The sequence below is a fragment of the Bombus fervidus genome, chromosome 9 (genome assembly GCF_041682495.2).
Source record: "Bombus fervidus isolate BK054 chromosome 9, iyBomFerv1, whole genome shotgun sequence".
NCBI classification, from domain to species: Eukaryota; Metazoa; Arthropoda; class Insecta; order Hymenoptera; family Apidae; genus Bombus; species Bombus fervidus.
Window position 1 is genome coordinate 12,583,117 of NC_091525.1, and position 18,666 is coordinate 12,601,782.

General features: G+C 28.6%; 4 protein-coding genes across 8 annotated transcripts; 1 reads left to right on the top strand and 3 right to left on the bottom strand.

The window, feature by feature from the left end:
* The first annotated feature begins 65 nt into the window (after positions 1–65).
* LOC139991244 (rhomboid-related protein 4) lies at positions 66–1,586 on the top strand. The gene is made up of 3 exons (XM_072011215.1): positions 66–500; positions 623–813; positions 903–1,586. Exons 2-3 carry the CDS (start codon positions 691–693, stop codon positions 1,521–1,523), a joined length of 744 nt encoding a protein of 247 aa, XP_071867316.1. The 5' UTR covers positions 66–500; positions 623–690; the 3' UTR covers positions 1,524–1,586.
* A 530-nt stretch (positions 1,587–2,116) lies between these two features.
* Shtd (anaphase promoting complex subunit 1) lies at positions 2,117–10,204 on the bottom strand. Of its 2 annotated transcripts, XM_072011209.1 has the most exons (21): positions 9,973–10,204; positions 9,673–9,816; positions 9,281–9,598; positions 9,135–9,205; positions 8,950–9,062; positions 8,606–8,872; positions 8,126–8,519; positions 7,851–8,040; positions 7,366–7,771; positions 6,322–7,305; positions 6,003–6,253; positions 5,662–5,920; positions 5,088–5,591; positions 4,812–5,016; positions 4,428–4,748; positions 4,067–4,295; positions 3,776–3,981; positions 3,366–3,705; positions 2,542–3,190; positions 2,348–2,476; positions 2,117–2,273 (listed from the first exon to the last, which is right to left on the bottom strand). In XM_072011209.1, the coding sequence occupies exons 1-21, from the start codon at positions 9,994–9,996 to the stop codon at positions 2,188–2,190; spliced, it is 6,090 nt and encodes a 2,029-aa protein (XP_071867310.1). In that variant the 5' UTR covers positions 9,997–10,204; the 3' UTR covers positions 2,117–2,187. The 2 variants fall into 2 exon arrangements, with proteins under 2 accessions (XP_071867310.1, XP_071867311.1); XM_072011210.1 differs by lacking the exons at positions 8,950–9,062; positions 9,135–9,205; positions 9,281–9,598; positions 9,673–9,816; positions 9,973–10,204 and having other exon boundaries at positions 8,126–8,205; positions 8,288–8,519; positions 8,606–8,746.
* Positions 10,205–11,158: 954 nt separating this feature from the next.
* Arp1 (Actin-related protein 1) lies at positions 11,159–14,263 on the bottom strand. 2 transcript variants are annotated; one of them, XM_072011213.1, is made up of 7 exons: positions 14,104–14,263; positions 13,713–13,777; positions 12,581–12,907; positions 12,183–12,492; positions 11,878–12,051; positions 11,719–11,781; positions 11,159–11,644 (listed from the first exon to the last, which is right to left on the bottom strand). In XM_072011213.1, exons 1-7 carry the CDS (start codon positions 14,149–14,151, stop codon positions 11,501–11,503), a joined length of 1,131 nt encoding a protein of 376 aa, XP_071867314.1. In that variant the 5' UTR covers positions 14,152–14,263; the 3' UTR covers positions 11,159–11,500. The 2 variants fall into 2 exon arrangements, with proteins under 2 accessions (XP_071867314.1, XP_071867315.1); XM_072011214.1 differs by lacking the exon at positions 14,104–14,263 and adding an exon at positions 13,854–13,999.
* Positions 14,264–14,577: 314 nt separating this feature from the next.
* On the bottom strand, positions 14,578–18,132 carry Gcs1 (mannosyl-oligosaccharide glucosidase). Of its 3 annotated transcripts, none has more exons than XM_072010641.1 (4): positions 18,018–18,132; positions 17,449–17,650; positions 17,126–17,316; positions 14,578–17,050 (listed from the first exon to the last, which is right to left on the bottom strand). In XM_072010641.1, exons 1-4 carry the CDS (start codon positions 18,044–18,046, stop codon positions 15,004–15,006), a joined length of 2,469 nt encoding a protein of 822 aa, XP_071866742.1. In that variant the 5' UTR covers positions 18,047–18,132; the 3' UTR covers positions 14,578–15,003. The 3 variants fall into 3 exon arrangements, with proteins under 3 accessions (XP_071866742.1, XP_071866743.1, XP_071866744.1); XM_072010642.1 differs by lacking the exon at positions 18,018–18,132 and adding an exon at positions 17,762–18,011; XM_072010643.1 differs by lacking the exon at positions 18,018–18,132 and having other exon boundaries at positions 17,126–17,285; positions 17,449–17,589.
* Between the last annotated feature and the right edge of the window lie 534 nt (positions 18,133–18,666).

An 18,666-nucleotide genomic window follows, 5' to 3' on the forward strand; every position in this document is an offset into this window, starting at 1 on the left:
ATAATTTGGAAGGTTGAATCATCATATTCATGCATACTATTGTAAGTTTATACGTAAGTGAAACAACATGTTAAAGGAAAGCATGTAATGTAATACAAGATACAAGTAGAAATAAATTGGAAAATTGCCGATGCTTATGGCACTGTAAATGATATATTTTACACGTTGGATTCGAATTGAAACCTCTCCATCAACGAAGTTTGGGATAGAATAGTGATTGCAAGGAGCTGTTGCTAATTCAAAACCAGAAAGTTCATCATAAAGATCATGCAACTGAAGTAAAGTTTTCACAATTAGAAAAAACAAGAAAGCTTTTTGATTTGACCTCTTATATTCACAATCTATTTATTCGTGAAATTTATAAATTTTTCCAGTTGGTGCTGAATAATGCTGAATAAGCTAAATTTCTTGACGGCCTAACGTAGTAAACGTTTGTCAAAGTGCTGTATTTGATTTTAATAAAATCGTTGCACTATAGTAATAACAACAAATTATAATTGGTAATTATGAAGCATAAAAGTTACGTGATACAGTAGAAATATTTTATACGGTAAAATTTTTATCCATTTTGCTTTTATGTGTTGTAATTTATGTGAAACATAACCTATATTAAAAACAACAGTGTTTTAAACTTTATGATACAAGTTATAAACGAAAGAACATTTCACATTCGTAAATTAATACAACGTCATGAGACCTATTCAAAGGAGACAACAGGGTTTGCAATACGGCATTTATTTGCTATGTATGCAAGCTCTAAACTATGGTATTGATAAAATTCCACCAGCTACTTTAATTACAATTATCGCACAGGTGAATAAATAATAATGTAATCTTTACATGAATGAAGTTGATAAATCAAAGTAGTTATTATTTTATGCAAAAAAGTAATCATTTTACAGGTTTTACTATATGTTGGTTTGATAAAAGTTCCATGGAATGCAGAGGAAGTATGCATATCAGCGATAAAAGTATTTAAATACCGTGACTGGAATTCTTTTTTAATATCAAATTTTGAACATGGTTCAGATATGCACTTGTATTATAATATGGTATCTTTGATTTTGAAAGGTTCATATTTAGAACCTATGTATGGAACAATAAATTTTGTCATCCTATTAGCTATTCTTTCGTTTGGATGCAGTACTATGTATGCAGGATTAGGCTATGCTTTAATGCAGTTAACAGGGGATTATGGATATTATACACAATGTGCTATTGGTTTCTCTGCTATTTTATTTGCATTAAAAGTAATTGTAGTGTGTGAAGAGTATGATAGAATTCAGAATGTTGGAGGATTTAGAGTTTCCAGTAAAATTGCTGTTTGGGTTGAACTAATTTTAATTCATTTGTTAGTTCCACAATCTTCATTTATAGGACATCTTGGGGGTATTTTAGTTGGCTGTTTATATTGTTATACTTTTATTGGTGAAATAGTTGATAACATGATATATGTCATAACTGGTACTCCTATTATACACGAAGAACAATTTTATAGAAGACGTAGTTCATTATTTAGGTAAATTGAAACTATTATAAATTTCAAATAACAGAAGATATTAAATTATTATTACCAAGAACTCCAATGTTTATATTAAAAAATTCACCTAAAAGATTGTATAACTGCATATTGATTGACTGATACAACTTAAGTACCAAACAGCACATGCTTCCAACTTACACAAATCGTTGAATATATATATATTTATGGATATTAAAACAGAATATTTTCTTTAATTGTATAAGTTTTCTTTTCAATCTAATGTCTGTTCAATAGTTTCTCCAGGCCATAATTAAAAGAATATTAAAATTATTTACAAATTATATATATATACACATATAACTGTGAAGTTATATTTTAAATTGTTTAATATTGTAAATAATATTTATTACAATAGAATAATAAATTAATTTTCTGTTAATTGCATCTGTTATCTTATTAACACTTTGTTTATACGAATATGGATTGTATATATTTTTATGCATTTTATGATACATGAAAAAGAATATTACATATGCAACAAAATTTAGTTCATGTATAATAGGTTATAAAAATTATCAGTCTACAATCTCCGTATATTTTTTCAATATATATATAATGAATTATAGACATAAGTTAATTTAATGATCAATTTTTTTTCCAAATATTTTATACAAAACTTGTATCAATTATTCACAGTAACACGATTAGCTGGATTTTAATATTTTATATAATTTGTACAATGTTACATTAGGTATTTTAGATTTTACTTCTGTGTTTAACAATGATGCCACTAAAAATATATTGAGGTTAATCATAACAAATATAAATCAGCATAGAAATGTATCAGTAAACAGGTAAACTTACAGATTGTCTGGTAATCCATTTTATATGGAATGTCATAAAATACGAAATATGTGCACATTCTTTGCAACAATGGTATATTTTCTTCAATGTTTCCACTTGTTAAATAAGACTTTATATGAGGTGTTAATTCTACAAAATTATTGTTAAATATTAAAAAAAATATACGTTTAATATTAAAAACATATAGTACTTACCACGTTCCCAGCTATCCATAATATATGAAATGTTTTGTTTAATTGCAAGTATACTTTCTGTACCAAGCACGGGATTTTTGCTTTCTATGTAAGACCTTTTTAACATTTGAGATGAAATGAGTTTTATTTGCCATATAGAGAAGCTGTTTGGTTCTTTTTCTATAATTTCCATACTTTTTATTAAATTCACCCATAAAGGAAGGAGACTCACTTTATCTTTTATTACACATTCATACACAATTATAGCAAATGTGTGTAGAAACTGTTTTTCAAACTCTGTCCTTTCGGAATGTTGTCCGTCATATTTACAGAAAGAACTTGCATCTTTTGAACAAGATAATGTTTCTACAATTTCCATTTTTTCATTAGAAGAATCTGATTGCTCATTCCAACTACCACTTATTCTTTCAGATGTGTTGCTCAAGCTTTGTGATAGGTACCCAGAACTATTTTTAGCTAAACTACCACAAGATTGCATCTTGAAGTTAATCTCAGTTTTAGTTTTATTTTGTTTGGGCCATTGCAAAAAACATTTTACTATATTTAAAATAGTTTTATCATTTGTAAAAGAGGTTACACATTCAGGACGAGCAGCCCACGCGATAACATTTTCTGTTGTTAAAGTTTGAGCAATTAAACTTCTAAAACCCTGAAACATATTTAAAAAAAAGATAATATTAAATGTTAATATATTTATATATTTATATTTATATACTATATGATGTAATCCAGAAACCATCCTAAGTTGAGAAGCAAGGATTACAATAAATAATAAAGTAATAGTAATACTTTTAATTTGATATGAAGGATCAAAAGATAATTACATGAGGATCCTCTATATATGGTAAACAACCAGCTCTCTGTTTAACATCTAATGTTTCACACTTTCTGAGCATATTCTCAAGTTGTTGCCAGTTATGATCTTTTACAAAAATGATTTCCCAATATCGATCGTCTTTTAGTTCAATCTTTTTAATAGTACACAGTTGTGGCAGTAAGCATGGTGCTTGAAGTATTAAATCTTGTCCATCGCCATCTTTTTCAGATTCGAATGTTAAATGCACTGTTGCATAGCAGTACTGACCACTATCAATATCTCTAGGTAAAATTACACGTGGTTCAGCAGCCAATACATATAAATGTCGTAGAGCTTGTAAATGATACCTAATAATTAGTAAGAATAATTATTAAGATAATAAGTCAATTTTTATAAATAAGCTATGCTATTATTAACCTGTTATCATTACTATGTGTTGGGAATTTTGGAAAGAGGGAAATTATAAGAGCAGCTACTGCACTAGGACTATTAGAAAGAGTATATTTCCCTCCTCCAAGAAAAAGTAGACCAAGAGCCATATGTGTCGCTAAATGAGATCCATATGTAACAACGTTACTCGCAGGGCCCACACGAGTTCTTATGTGTCGACATATTCTCATAATCTATGCAATTTAGTATAAATAAGTTAACAAACACAAAAACATTACATAATTCATTAATGACTAATAATTCACATATTAAATTTACCTCTAAGTTCCCTGTTCCCGCCATTACAACAGCAGCAGAAAGTAAGGTAACATTTAAACAAGTTTCAATGGTTGATTTTCCTGCTAGTTCGGCAATAGTTTTATGTGATAATGCCGTAAACATCTGGGCATAATTATATAAAGTTTTAAAAGCATTTCTATTAGCGGTCCCCGCAAATTTTAAACCCAAAGCCATACAGGCACCCGCAATTATATTGCAGTAAGCTTGGCTGTATTTTAATTAATATTAATTAGTATAAAGAAGATATTACGTTAATAAATACATTATACAATAATGTATACAATAATAACATAATACAAGATATTATGTTATTAAATACAAGTATATTCAATATACTAACTTCATGGTTTCCAAATCTACATTCTGCCCTATTTCAGAAGTTGGTTTTTGTAATCTGTATTTATAAACAATGTTAGGAACGTGACTAGAAACCCAGGATTTGGTTGGTTCAATTTCATTCCAAAGAATAAGTGATTTTGCTAATATTCTTAATAGTAAGAAATCAGGTCGTACAAAATCTAATAAATATTGAGTATCAGGCGCTTGCATCCATTCTGCTACTGCTTTATTTCCTGTATCGAAATACATAAGACCTAGAGCTATAGTTGCTCCAGGACTTGTCACATCAATATTTATGGAATCACCTTCTCGTATTTGATAACTGAAATTATAAGAAAAAAGGAAAATATAAAATGTTTTACAAAATTAAATACAAAATGTTTACCTAGGTGATTTATATTTGTCTTTTTGTGCTCCTGTAAAAGGTCTAACATGTCCTCCAACCATGTAATAATGTAAAGTGTCTGGTATATTAGCTAAATCTGGCCCACCGCCACATCCTAACACTACCAAACCTAATGCAAGACCTGCTGCTAAAGAATAAGATTCTCGATCTATACAGTTTTTCATTTCAGGTCCTGGAGGTCTGCCTTTAAATAATTTAATTAATTTGGTAAAGTCATATACAACTATAAGTTATAATTTTATATTGAATAGTTACCAATCTCTGATAATAAAGCATGTGAAATATGCCTATGAGCGGTTCCTTGGTACACTAAACCAACTCCCATCAATGCAGCAACCTGAACATTCTGTGGAACGTTTAATTCAATACTTGTCGGAGGTAACAGAGTTTCCACATGAAGAGATAATAATTTAGTCATAGAAACATTCATTGTACCACGGTGAGTTGCTGACAATCCTAATAGAAGTCCAACATTGGTAGCCTCATGACATTCAACTAAGTACTCATACATGCTATAAGGTGCTAAATTCTTCAAGTGACCATTTAGACCAAGTGCCATTAAGAATCCCGAATGTTCAATACCAAATTCGCCCTGTTGTTGTTTATTATATACTATCCATGTAGAATCGATATTAGATGCATCTGGATGAATACGAAGACCTGCAGCTACACCATTATGAAATAATGGCCATAAATTCATATTTGGTGGGACATCTATGTGGGCTAGTTCTACAGTTGTTCCACGAGGAGGTGCTTTTCCTATACATATAAGGATATTTTACGATTGTCAAAAATTTCTAGAAATACGAATACTATTGTTGGTTCATACCAGTCAAGCAAAGTCGAGGAATTGGTAACTGCTCTGTAATAATAGGAGTTGAAGTTCTGAGTGTAAACATGCCTCTAGCTACTGAAAGTGCCATTGTTCTTGTGCATAGTGCATGTAAATGTTTCTCCTGTTCTTCTATAAATTCATGGTCACTTACATCTGGCCTCTGAACTATTGCTATCCTTACCGGTTTTGACGAATTTAGAAGTTTTCGAACTTCTGCTATTCTGTGATCTTTGTTAAATCTCAACTTTAATACCTATATAACATCATAATTAATATGTGTAATAAATAATACCTCCCGAATACTTTTCGTATTTATAAATATTATCTAAACATACAGCATCATCAAATTCCATCCCATCATCTTGTTCAGGATCTTTAATCGAATAATTTTTTCCTTCATTTTCTAAGTGATTTGATACAGATGATTTTAAATGTTCGCCTAATGCAGATAAATCTTGTCGATCAACTAATTCGTACGCTTCCATTGGCCAATTTGATGGAGGACGTTCTCTACACCTGTACATTATATCTTTTAACAGCAATGATATACCAGGAGGTAATGTTTCAAGATCTTTCTTGTTCATGCCTAAGAATAAAATGTTTCAACTTTTAATTCATGATTACAATTAGATATTTGAAGTACTAAAAACTTACCTAATTCATGATATAATAATACTATTCTATCTATCGCAGAACATTCAATACTTTTACATATTTCTTTTTCGAATTTATTTCCGCTTTCTTGAAAATCTATACGACTTCCAACTGGTATTATATGCTTTATAAATCTATCGATTTCTAGCACAATAGGTTTATTTTCATTTGCTATGAGTGCTATTAAATAAATTATATTTTTCGTCTTTAAATTTACTTGACTTAAATAAGGGAATGGCGTCACTTCCATTCCATTTAACAAATTATTTAACGTTTCAAATATGTTTGGTGGTTTTAATGGAATATAATTTGGCATAGTAATCTTCTGCAAATCTGCTTCTTTCATTTGAGACGTTGCATTTTTTAAATAATAGACAGATTGAAAATCAAGAAAATAATGATGAGCATATACATCGAATTTTAAATCCAAGCTTAATTGATACAATAATTGTGCAAGCAGATGTAAACTTTCTGACATTACACAATTCAGCTTCAATTCTTCATATAAAAGATGTAAAGAAAGAAGGACGAGCGGAAAATACGGAAATAAAATAGACTGCGTATTTATTTTTCCTATATTGTTTGATTCTATAATGCGTGGCACTGATGTTTGAAATATATTAGACGTTTTTTGTAGGCCAAGTATATTTGAAATAAAAATTTTAGAACTTCCATTTTTCATAAAATTCGTCATGTATTTCCAATCATCATTTGAACCAGAATTATTTGTTTTTTGTTTCTTTGATACTATTATAGGACTATTGCGTTCATTGAGTTGATCTTTTTCATTCTTCTGAATTAATTGTAACTTTTCTACTTCATATCCCAATAATGTAAATAAAACTACAAGAAAGAGATACCATTCCTGTTCTGATGAAAAATCTTGAGGTCCAGGAGCATTTCGTGCCCCATACCATTTTACCAATAATTGCATTGCTAAATCTTTTTGTAAAACACTTCTTAATGTTTGTAAACATTTAGTTACTGTAAACAAAAATAATTTGCTATTAAATCAAATATAATTATAAACATATGTATGCTTACCCAAGGGAGAGGTACTAGATGTTGGTAACGTTATTCGAAAATAATTTTTACTCCCGTATTCTAAAGTAATCTTATTTCCGACAGCTTCTTTTAAAACAAGAAAATTATTCTCTATCAAAGAATTCTCTAACAAAATAGGTGGTCTTGCACAGTTACCACCTACAGGACTTAACAAATGTAATCCTTCTTCAAATTTAATATCATGAGAAGCAGCACAGTTTTGTGAAATCAACGAACTTCGTCGTGGAAATGGAGAACCTAATTTATGATTGATATTAGATAAAAAATAGTTATATCCGGTTAAATTTGGAAGTATTCCTGTTACATGTAATTTTCCAATACAAGTCACTCCTGAATATAATACCACTGCATTTGATAGATCCATTATTGCTATTATATGTAAACTCTGAAATATAAAATGGTACGTTTTATATTTTTATTCTAATAACTAAATATTATATTACGAAATGTTAGTAAGTACTGACTGGTATATTAACAGCACCCTTAGCTACAATGTTTGTTACCATGCCAAAAATAATTTGTTGTTGTTTATTTGTTTTCTCAAGCCTTACTAAAGAAAGTTGAGATCTATGTGGAACTAAGTAGCATAAATAGTTCTGCCCCACAAAATCTGATGACAAGAAAACCTTTGACGCTCGACTGGACATAACATCCCTTTAAAAAATATTAATGTTTTACTGTTTGAACGCACTAGAAAATATAAAAAAAATTTACAAAATTTATATGAAAATATACATACTTTGGAATTCCAACATTCTCAGTCCATACATGATCAAGACATATTTCTGGGTATAAAGGTTTACTTGGTGAAATAACGTCCTGTAATTGTATGTTACTACAGCTACCAAAAGGACTATTTTGTGTCTGATTTAATACAGAAGCCATTACTGTTTGATGCAACCTTGTATGATGAATGATCGAATTTGCAGGTGCTCCGAGTAAAGGTGAGAAAGCAGAATGAGTAGGAGATTGACAACGTGAAATAGTTGCCATTGGACTTTGAGATCTTGAATGCTGCTGTTGCTGTTGAGATGGTGATGGACCTCCTGAGCATGTAGTAGTATAAGATGTTCGAGAACCAAATGGACTATTTGACATTCCTAATCCTATATTAAATTGCGGATTTGGTACCCCTAAAACGCAGATATGTATATTTTAAATGAAAACCTCTAATTTTTACAAATTAGATGATTTCTCTATGCGACTGTATTGTGTTTACCAAATATACTTAAGTGTCCCTTATTTGTACTTTTATTACAGGAAAGATTACTCCCAATATTTAAAGGTGAAGCACTTGCAGATTGATTAAACATACTAGGAGTAGTATCACTATTTCCACAAACCATTTGACACTCTTCTGTTGAAGCTTTACGTATTTTATATACAGAATGCAACCCAGTCTTTGTATCATATATCACAGCCAAAGATGGTTCAGAACTAGTAAATACAATTTGTTGATTTGAATCATACATGTATGATATGTTTCCTGTAAATCAAATCATATTAATTATATTCTTTGACCTAAAGTATTATAGAAAAGTTTGTAAAATTTTTTAATGATACCATGCTTAATAAGTACGGGACAAATTTCATCTAAAGGATGTGTAAGAGAAAATACCACTGGCAAATTTGTGTCATTATGTAGTTGTAATCTATTTCTTTCCAATGATGTATATCTACAAACATTGATCATAATATTATTAATATTAAATATTAATATTAAATATTATTAATATTAAAAAATATACCTTGTTTCTGATATGGGAACTTGTGCTTTTTCCAACAAAATTCCATATCTTGTTGACCATACAGCAGATACCTAAATTATAAGATAAAAAATCTATAATGTAATTATAAGTCTTTAATTAAATATCATATTTAATTAAAATATTACCTGAAATTGTAAACTAGATACATAATCTTCTCCAAGATTGGTAAATACTTTAAGAGTATATGAATCAATTAAACAAATACATTCTATCGTTTTATCAGAATTATCTTCTTCATCTGTCTCTTTTCCTCTTGCTAAATGATCAGGTATATTAGTATGAAATTTGCACCATAGTGCATGTTTAATATCTGTTTCACAAGTATATGTTGTTTCTAATATCTTTGCAGTTTGATTGCCCTTTGAATGAATTGCAATTTTGCCTGAACAATATAATTCTTCTTCACCACATGTATCATTTTCACGCACAATCCAAAATTCCTTCTACATGTATATAATTGATATATTAGAAACTTTAAATATTTATTAATGCAAATAAAACCATTATATATACTTACTGGCAATGTATCTGAAATGTTTACTTCACTAAATTTTTGTAGCAAAATACTTTCTCCTTCAACTGTTTGATTGTTTAATAGTTGTTGGTTAGTCACTGATTCAGGATGTCGTAAAATTATTTGTCTTCCACCAGGAATATATTCCTTTGTGTTACAGAGTTGGAATTATAATTTTTCAATATATTAATATATCAGTTTAAATTGAAAAAAATGTTCAATATTAATAGAAAACAATACCTTATACAATTTACTTACATGTGTTTATTAATTATATCATAACCTAAAAAACATTTGACTTACCACCGGTTCTGAGGCGGCAATCATCTTTTCCTTAGTTTCATCCAGATTTGCAGAATCTAATTATTAAGAATTAGGTAAATAATACGATAGTATTTATTTTAGATTGTTTCTTAGAATTATTTGAAAATATTTGTGCAAATACAGTGTTGCTAAACGTTGCGTCACTATGGACGTCGCCATATTCGAATATATATAAGTACATAACGACATAAATTTCATGCTATAATATATTGGATAAGTATTTAACATAGAATTATATTTGCTTAATAACGTACTTCCTTTATCTAAATGATAGAATCTTTTTGCGCTAATAATAACTAATTTAATCTTTTTATTATAAATTATATAATTATACATTTGATTGTAAATTATAGTTAAGTTGTTAAAGTAAACAATATAAATATTACAATATTAATTTTACAATACTGATTATTAATTATAATTTATGATAAATAAAATATAGCTTTTAAAATAACCTAATTAATAAGTTAAATTCTGTAGAAAATGATAACAATATCCAACAATCATGAAAATAATTATTACAATTATAAAAATGTACTTATACATAAGTGAATAAGAAGTAAATAATATGATCTCAAACAACTAACTGCCGTTCAATAATTCTATTATCGTTAGAAAAATATACGAACTCAAATATAAATATTTCTGGTACCTTTATAATAAAATTACTACTAAATATTTTCAAATTTTTAATATTTGCGGTTTTAATATATTGCAATTTTTTTATTGCATATGAAATTGTGGAATTTGCCATTGTTACCACTTGATTATAAAATTTGACATAATCAGCATATCTGTAAAGAGTTTATAGATTTATTTTACCAAAGCATACATATTTACAAATACTTTGCAAACTTGTTACTGGAGATAGAAATTACATTATCTTCTTTATAACGATTATTTGGTTAACCAAAGCATTTCATTTATGTTTTAATAGAATAGTCTATTCTTTTATTGTATTAAATATAATAAAATTATAAATAGTATAAAAACAAATATAATAACTTAGAAAGATGGTACTTTTATAAAAGAAGAGATTTCCATTCAAATCTACAAGTAATATAGTGTTTACTTTTACAAGTAAATTTAACTTGAAAAGTTAAAATGTATCTAGCATTGGAAATTTTTATGTACATTTCCAAGGAATCTTAATAAATAGATATCATTTAAAAATATAATAAAATTTTTATTTTAAAACTATGACTAAATAAATATTTGCATATTAAAAGTTTTACATAAACTTTCGAAGTATAAAATAAATCATATTACACTGTTTTTGCATTACGTTTCTTTTTAATTCGTTAAATACGACATTTTATGATCCCTTGGAATATATTTTCATTAAAAAAGAACAGTTAAAGCAACATTTTTAAAAAATTGCAGTATTAAAAGCATTCAAAGAGCATGGTAAATACGGTACATGTCGATTTTTGTGCCGACTGTGCCATTGTTTATGTGTTGTACTTAAATTATTTGACATAACATCATAAATCTTCCTAAATTAAGTTCAAAATGTTTTACGATGAATTGCTCTAATACCATCCTCTTCATATTCTCTTTTACTAACCCACATCTTCTTGAAAGTATCTAAAGAAGCTAAAATAGAACCTCCAATCCAAGTACTATATAATCGTTCTTGAGGAGCTGATATCTATATTAGAATTTAAACATTCTTAGCAAACGAATATCGAGTTGCAAATAGTATTTATTGCACGTTATACGTACCCTAATTTTTATATCTTTCGGTGCCATTTTACGAATCTCAGATAGTAATCTATCACCAAATCCCTAATATACAAGGTATACATATTTAATGTTTATAAAATTCAATTTGATATGTATTAGTATGTATATAATAAAATATTTCATTAATTTTATACTTACACGGAATAATGTAGATCCTCCTGATAAGACAATGTTTTGGAATAATACCTTTCTTAAATCTAAATCAGATTTCTGAATGGAATATGTTAATACTTCATGAAGTCCTTCACATTCTTCTCCAATTAAGTCTGGTCTAAAGAGCACTTCAGGAGCTCTAAACCGTGCTGGTCCAATCTATTGCAAATAAATACCATACTCTGCATACATTACATAATAAAATTTTTCATATAAATTTAAAATATATTGACATACACATAAATTACGTAAGTAATAACTAATTTTAAGGAAACAACATATATTATTACCTCTAAGTAACTTCCATCAGGCAATATATATTGGAATTTTTCTGTTTCAATAGTTTCTTCTTTTTGAGGGTTACTAGCAAGATAGCATGCTCTTTCTTTAATTGTTCTAACAATTTCAAATTCTGCTGTAGTTCTGAAATTAATACCCTCTTTACGTAGAAGAAGCCGGAGGTGCCTTGTGACATCACGTCCTGCTATATCAACTCTCATAATACTATGAGGCATAGCAAAACCTTCATAAATAGGTACTGCATGTGTGACACCATCTCCAGCATCTAAAACTACTCCTGTAGTCCGCCCTGTGGCATATCTTTAAATTAAATTTAAATAATGAGAATGTTATTAACCGTTTAATGATATTGTACAAAAAATACAGTTCATTAAAATTGAATACCTACAGACTAAGAACAGCTTGCATTGAAACAAACAAAGCTGGAACATTGAACGTATCAAAGAATATTTCTGCAGCTTTTTCCCTATTTTTTCTTGGATTAAGCGGTGCTTCTGTTAACAAAACTGGATGTTCTTCACTAAATGTTGCTAATTGATCTTTACTATAAACATAAGACCAAATTCTTTCCATGTCATTCCAATCTGTTACAACTCCATGTTCCATTGGATAACGAAGAGATAAAAGACCACGATGTTCCTCTGCTATTGGGCCAACAAAAAGATCCCCTTCTAAAGCACCAGCCATAACACGCACATGTTTGGGTCTGCCAATACTGCAAAAAATTATTAATATAATATACAGGGTGTTTCAAAACACATGGACTTCACTTAAATGAACACATATTGAATTCAACACATTAAAATAACAAAAACAGTTCATATAAACGTATGCCTGATATGATCCTGTTTCTGAGTTACAGCCAAATTTCTGTTTTCCAAAAATTCTTTTGATAAACTAAGTTCTTTATTTGTTTACAAATAACATTCAATATATTATGTATGATCTTATAAATATTATACAACACTCTGTACTATGTAAACATTCCCTTTTAATATTCCTAAATCAATTCAATGGTATCATTCATAATAGCAATATATCTATTGAGTGCCTGCATTTTATAACATTGACAATAATGACAGATTATACAAATACAAAAATGGCAGATACACATTTAATGTATGTCTTGCTGAATGTTGTGCTGAGACATCTATAAGCTTATATTCATGCCAAAAGTGGTTATTTTGTGCAATTTCTATAAAGCCAGGTAAATAATTGATATAATAAAAATATGGCTGTATCATGGAAACAAGATCATATCGAGCTATGTTAATATGAGCTTTTTTTCTTATTCTGAAGTGTTAAGTCCACCAATGAAGTTGTGCCCACATATTCTGAAACACCTTGTATAATTAACACAGTTAGTAACGTTAGGCAAACTAAAAAACTATAGAACAATATAAATTTTAAGAACTCAAAATATTTGAAATTATCTTATACTCTACCGCCTGTCAATAACCTCCAAGCAAACAGAAAGCTGTCAAGAATATTAATTAGGTGGTAGCAGAAGATATACTTACTAATTTGGAAATCTGCATTTTGGTATCTGATCGCCAGCAAATCCTGCTTTAATTACACCAGAACCCTAAAAAAGGAAATAAAAAAGATCATTATAACATTATCATTGAATATCATTATCGATTTTAAACTACAAAAATTACTGTATTTCTATTAGGTCACCAGTTTTATTATATATAACCTATTTATATAATAAAATATTAATAACAGAAATGACACGAAAAAATGTAAGAAGATCGCATAATATAACATAATATTCATAGTTTTAAAGAAAAAGAGAAAAATTTTGAGCGTTGCTTAGGAGCCGACATTATGGTAGGATTGAATTTGACACACTGAGTTTAAAGAACGTAAAATTATTTGAAGACTTAGATATTTTGATATATTGCTTACATTATCGATAACTACGGGTTGATTAATTATCACATCGTACGGTTCCATAGTTATCTAAAAAATCGTACTATTTTATGTAAGAACTTTGGAAATTCACAACTGTAACCCCACAGTTGCACACCTATTCTCTGGTGAGTTTTGGAGGGAGTTATTGACAGCTTAGCGAAATAAAATTACTTGTTACTAGTCACAAACAGGTTTGCCAATTGTTCATTCAATTTTTCTGACATGTTTGAAAATACATATTTAAATGTGACCTTCTTATCGATTACTTATCGTAAATCACATTTATATATATATATATTTTATTAAATATTTGTTAAGATATATAATGTATACAACAAAAATATTAACAATAATAATGTATATTCTGTTTCATTTAATCATAGTCAACCTTGAAGAATGTTTTATTTGATTATTCCATGTTTGAATATTATAAGATAATAATTACAAATAAAATATAAAAATCAAATATAATCTAGATAAGAACCAAAAATTTATTTTAATACTTATTTACTTAAGTTATAATCACTATATTGTAGAAGTAGTTAGGAAGTTAATCTAAAAATATGTAAATTGTTGATGTTATTTAAGATCTCTATTAAAATAGATTTCGTACATAATTAATTTTACGTGATTACAATATGTAGATAAGAGTTCTGTACTATTGTTATTTCTTAAAATTTATGTTTGTATTTAATCGGTATCATTCTATTATATAAAAAAGTATACATTCCTAGAAATGTTTATGATAATTTACAGATATTATCACATTTTTATGCATAACAACAAAATAGTCAATATTCACAGCATTTACCGTATATGAATATCAGCAATATCTTTTGATTCTGTTTATAGTCAAAAGATATAAATGAAACTATTTACAATACGATTCTATGATTAATAAATTTCTGCCATAAGTAATAAAACTAGAGATGTCCAACCAGTGAATGGATGACTGCCTTTTGCTTCTCCATGAACATCTCCATAATTTTCCCATACGTATCCAGTTTTTTTATATTGCTTAATAACGTTTTGTATTAAATTCTTTCTTAAATTCTGATAAATTTTTCTCGCTTTGTCTTGATATGGACCTTCAATGTTAGAATAATAGTGCGTTGCTCGTACTGTCAAATAATTCAAATTCATCCAAATAGCTCCTCTCCAGTAAGGACCATCGTGTTCAGTATTATATTCCATGTAAAGTGGCGATATCTTTGCGAGTGATCGTAAGCCATATTTAGTCCACAGTAGGTCAGGATTGGTTAAATCCTGTAGTACTTTGCCTAACTGTGAAGAACTAGGATTGATAATTTGTAAAATAAATGGAAATAATGAGACATATCCGAAGGAAGAATCAACGTATCTTAGAGTTGGATCTTCCATTACAACTCGTATTGTTTCCGACGGTTGTAGATGTGATCTTGAAGACGAAGTTACTTTTCGTAGAATTACTTTATCTGTATGCAATCCGAAATCAGCATACGTTTGTGTACTTGGTGACCAATGTAATTTATTTAATAAACTATTATCAGATAAGTACTGATAGGTCTCTTGATATTTATTATTAGAGTGACTTAACATTTCGCTGATCTGATGCATAATATCAGCAGCAAATGCAATCCAGCAACGTAAATCGACATGTCGTTCATCGACATTTGGATGAGAAGCTCTTGGATAATCATCTAATCCAGATGTAAGCGTTTTTGGATTTAATTCTTTGTTAGTTGTTCCATCTCTACCTCTCCATCTATACGTACTCGGTATATCTCCAATTTGCGTAGTATTAAACCAATTAAACCATGTCTGAAGACGAGGGTACAAATTATCAAAAAATTGGAAATGTTTTTCTAATACCTCTTCTTTTTTGTGTTTAAGTATAAAATGCAACGTTAAAAAAAATGTAGGTGGATTTGCATTTGTATTTATTTGAGTTACGAATTCTTCTGGAACTTTTGCTAGAGCTTCTTGACCCAAAATCATTTCTCTCGGAATCCATCCTTCGACGTTCATTAAGTCGAACCAATGATTTATAATATCTAGTTCGATTTCTAAATCCCAAACTGATATAAGCAAGCCATGAAAACCTTCGTCCCATAGAAATCCTCGTGGAAAAAAGCTTCTACTAGGTACAGCAGTATATAAAGGTGCTTTCCAGTAAGGCACAGGACCTTTAGTATATTGACTTTGAACTTGTGAACTTCCATAAAAGTAGCCTATAGACCCTATCATATTCGATAGCGTCATTTTTGCAAATTTAATTTCTTCTTCCGTATAACCTTTCGACTTTAATTTAAACACCTTCTCAAACTTGTCATCAAATAATTTTCGGTGCGTTTCTAAAGTACGGTCATAATTTTGACCAATTAATTTGTTGATTCTGTTAATAAAACTACCTGATTCATAACTAATTTCAATTTCAAAGGGAATTTTTCCTGTTATTTGTGTTGCAATAAAATTTGCATCTCTTCTTTTTCCATCTACCGATAATGGTATTTGTTCACCCGCTAGAACTATGTATTCCTTTGATGATCCTTTATGAAATGCTATCCTTAGATTTTGGAGAACTGTTTCTTTCAAGGCATTTAAGCCAGGGGCAACAGTTGCTAGAAAAGAGTGCTCCTCTACAGTTCCGTGTATCATATTAAGATTTATAGTAAATGAACCTAAACCTTGGGTATTCCCCTCTACACCCGTTAACTGTTTTCCATCACCAAGATTAACTTTAACCCATCCTTTAACGTTCTCTTCAATGGCAGTATAGAAAAGTAATGAAATTTCTTCACCATCTCGTATCTTATCCTTAGAAGTTACAGAAATTCTTGCAGTCCAATCTCCACCATGTTTACCACCAGGTCTTTTAACAAATGTAGTAGTTAAAATAGCTGAATTATCCACTATTTCTTGAACACCAAATGTTCTTCCATCATGTTCCATCCATGCATATCTAAATACAAATTAAATAACAATTATTATACAAAAAGTTGTCAAAATACCATTGAATAAAATAAATTTTATTCACCTATCTAATCTATCACTTTGTTCACACCAATGTCTAAGGCCACTTCTATCTTGACGCAATAAATGAGGGAAATACCACATTAATCCTGTTATTAAAGAATGTGGATCTCGAGTTTTTAATCCAAAATAAACACCTGATCTATAGGTACCCCAATATCTGTCTGCAACATCCAATCCAGAGGCTGTAACTAGCTATTTTTCATAAGTAAATAATACCATTATTAGTTTTGATAGAATTTTTGTATGAAAGTAAAGATATTTTTAATAACTTAGTTGAAACAAAATAATAAATAAAAATAAAAGTATACCTTAAAAATAAAATACCTTTTTTACATCATATGGAGTATTCACTCTTGTTTCTAAGTATCCTCTATAACTGAACCAAATAGCAACAGCAATGCATAAAACCATAACTGAAATGTTTAACATGGACATTTTAAATTTACTTTCTTTTTTTGAAATAACAGGTTTAGGTTTTGATTTTGTAAATTTATCTTGTATTTTATTTTTTGCCATTCTATGTACCCTGAAATAAATCATAAATATTATTATTTTCTGGTATTTCCATGTTTATAATTTCATGGATTTGCAAACATAAATCATTAAAAAGAAAATATGATAACGTGATAATAAATACCTTAATCAACAATAAATGTGTTTTATTGTAACAACAATAATTTCTATTGATGTAAAATAGCAGTGAAATTAAACAATACAGTAATTCTCAATTCATCGCTATACTCGGTATATTTGAATTCTTACAGGTTATATTTAATAATTCCTTTATTAGATACTAAATAAAAATTGGAATATAAAACACCTATATATTAAAAAATCCTGTGCAAAAAATAAAGCTACAGTGCTCCCAAGTTACATCATTTATTTTTACCGACCTTATCAGTGAATGATAAAAGCATTCCATACATATTTGAAAATAATGTCACAGCACTTATAGTCGTCTGAGGTTATACCTGGTAATACCATTGACTCGTCTGTGGTAATACTATGAACTGAATAAAACAATTCTATTTAACATTTTTACTTTTATTTACCCAATAGTTGCATATTTTACAAATAAAGCATTCCTACATATACCTTTGATTAATAGTACATATGTATGTATATACTACCATATTAGTGTACGTTGTTTAAATTTTCAAATGGAAATTATTTAATAAATATTTAAATAAGTAAGATAAATGCAATTCTTTTATAAGTAGAATTGATGTCTTTTAATTTCCATTTGAATTTTAATCAAGTAGAGTAAGTGTAAAATGGTTATTTAGATAATACAACATAATTAAATACATATATATCTATCATGATCAGGAAAATGTAACATTGGGATTAGCGGTTTCTTATATATAATTCAAGACGTGTATAATTTGTTTACATTTAGTATCTCCAATATCTTATATGTATATATATATTTATTTTTAAAAATGTTAAAACAATTACGTATATACAATATCAGCAATATATAGATTTTTCCTTGAATATTAAGATTAAACAACAAAATATTTCCTCTCAAAATTGTAACTC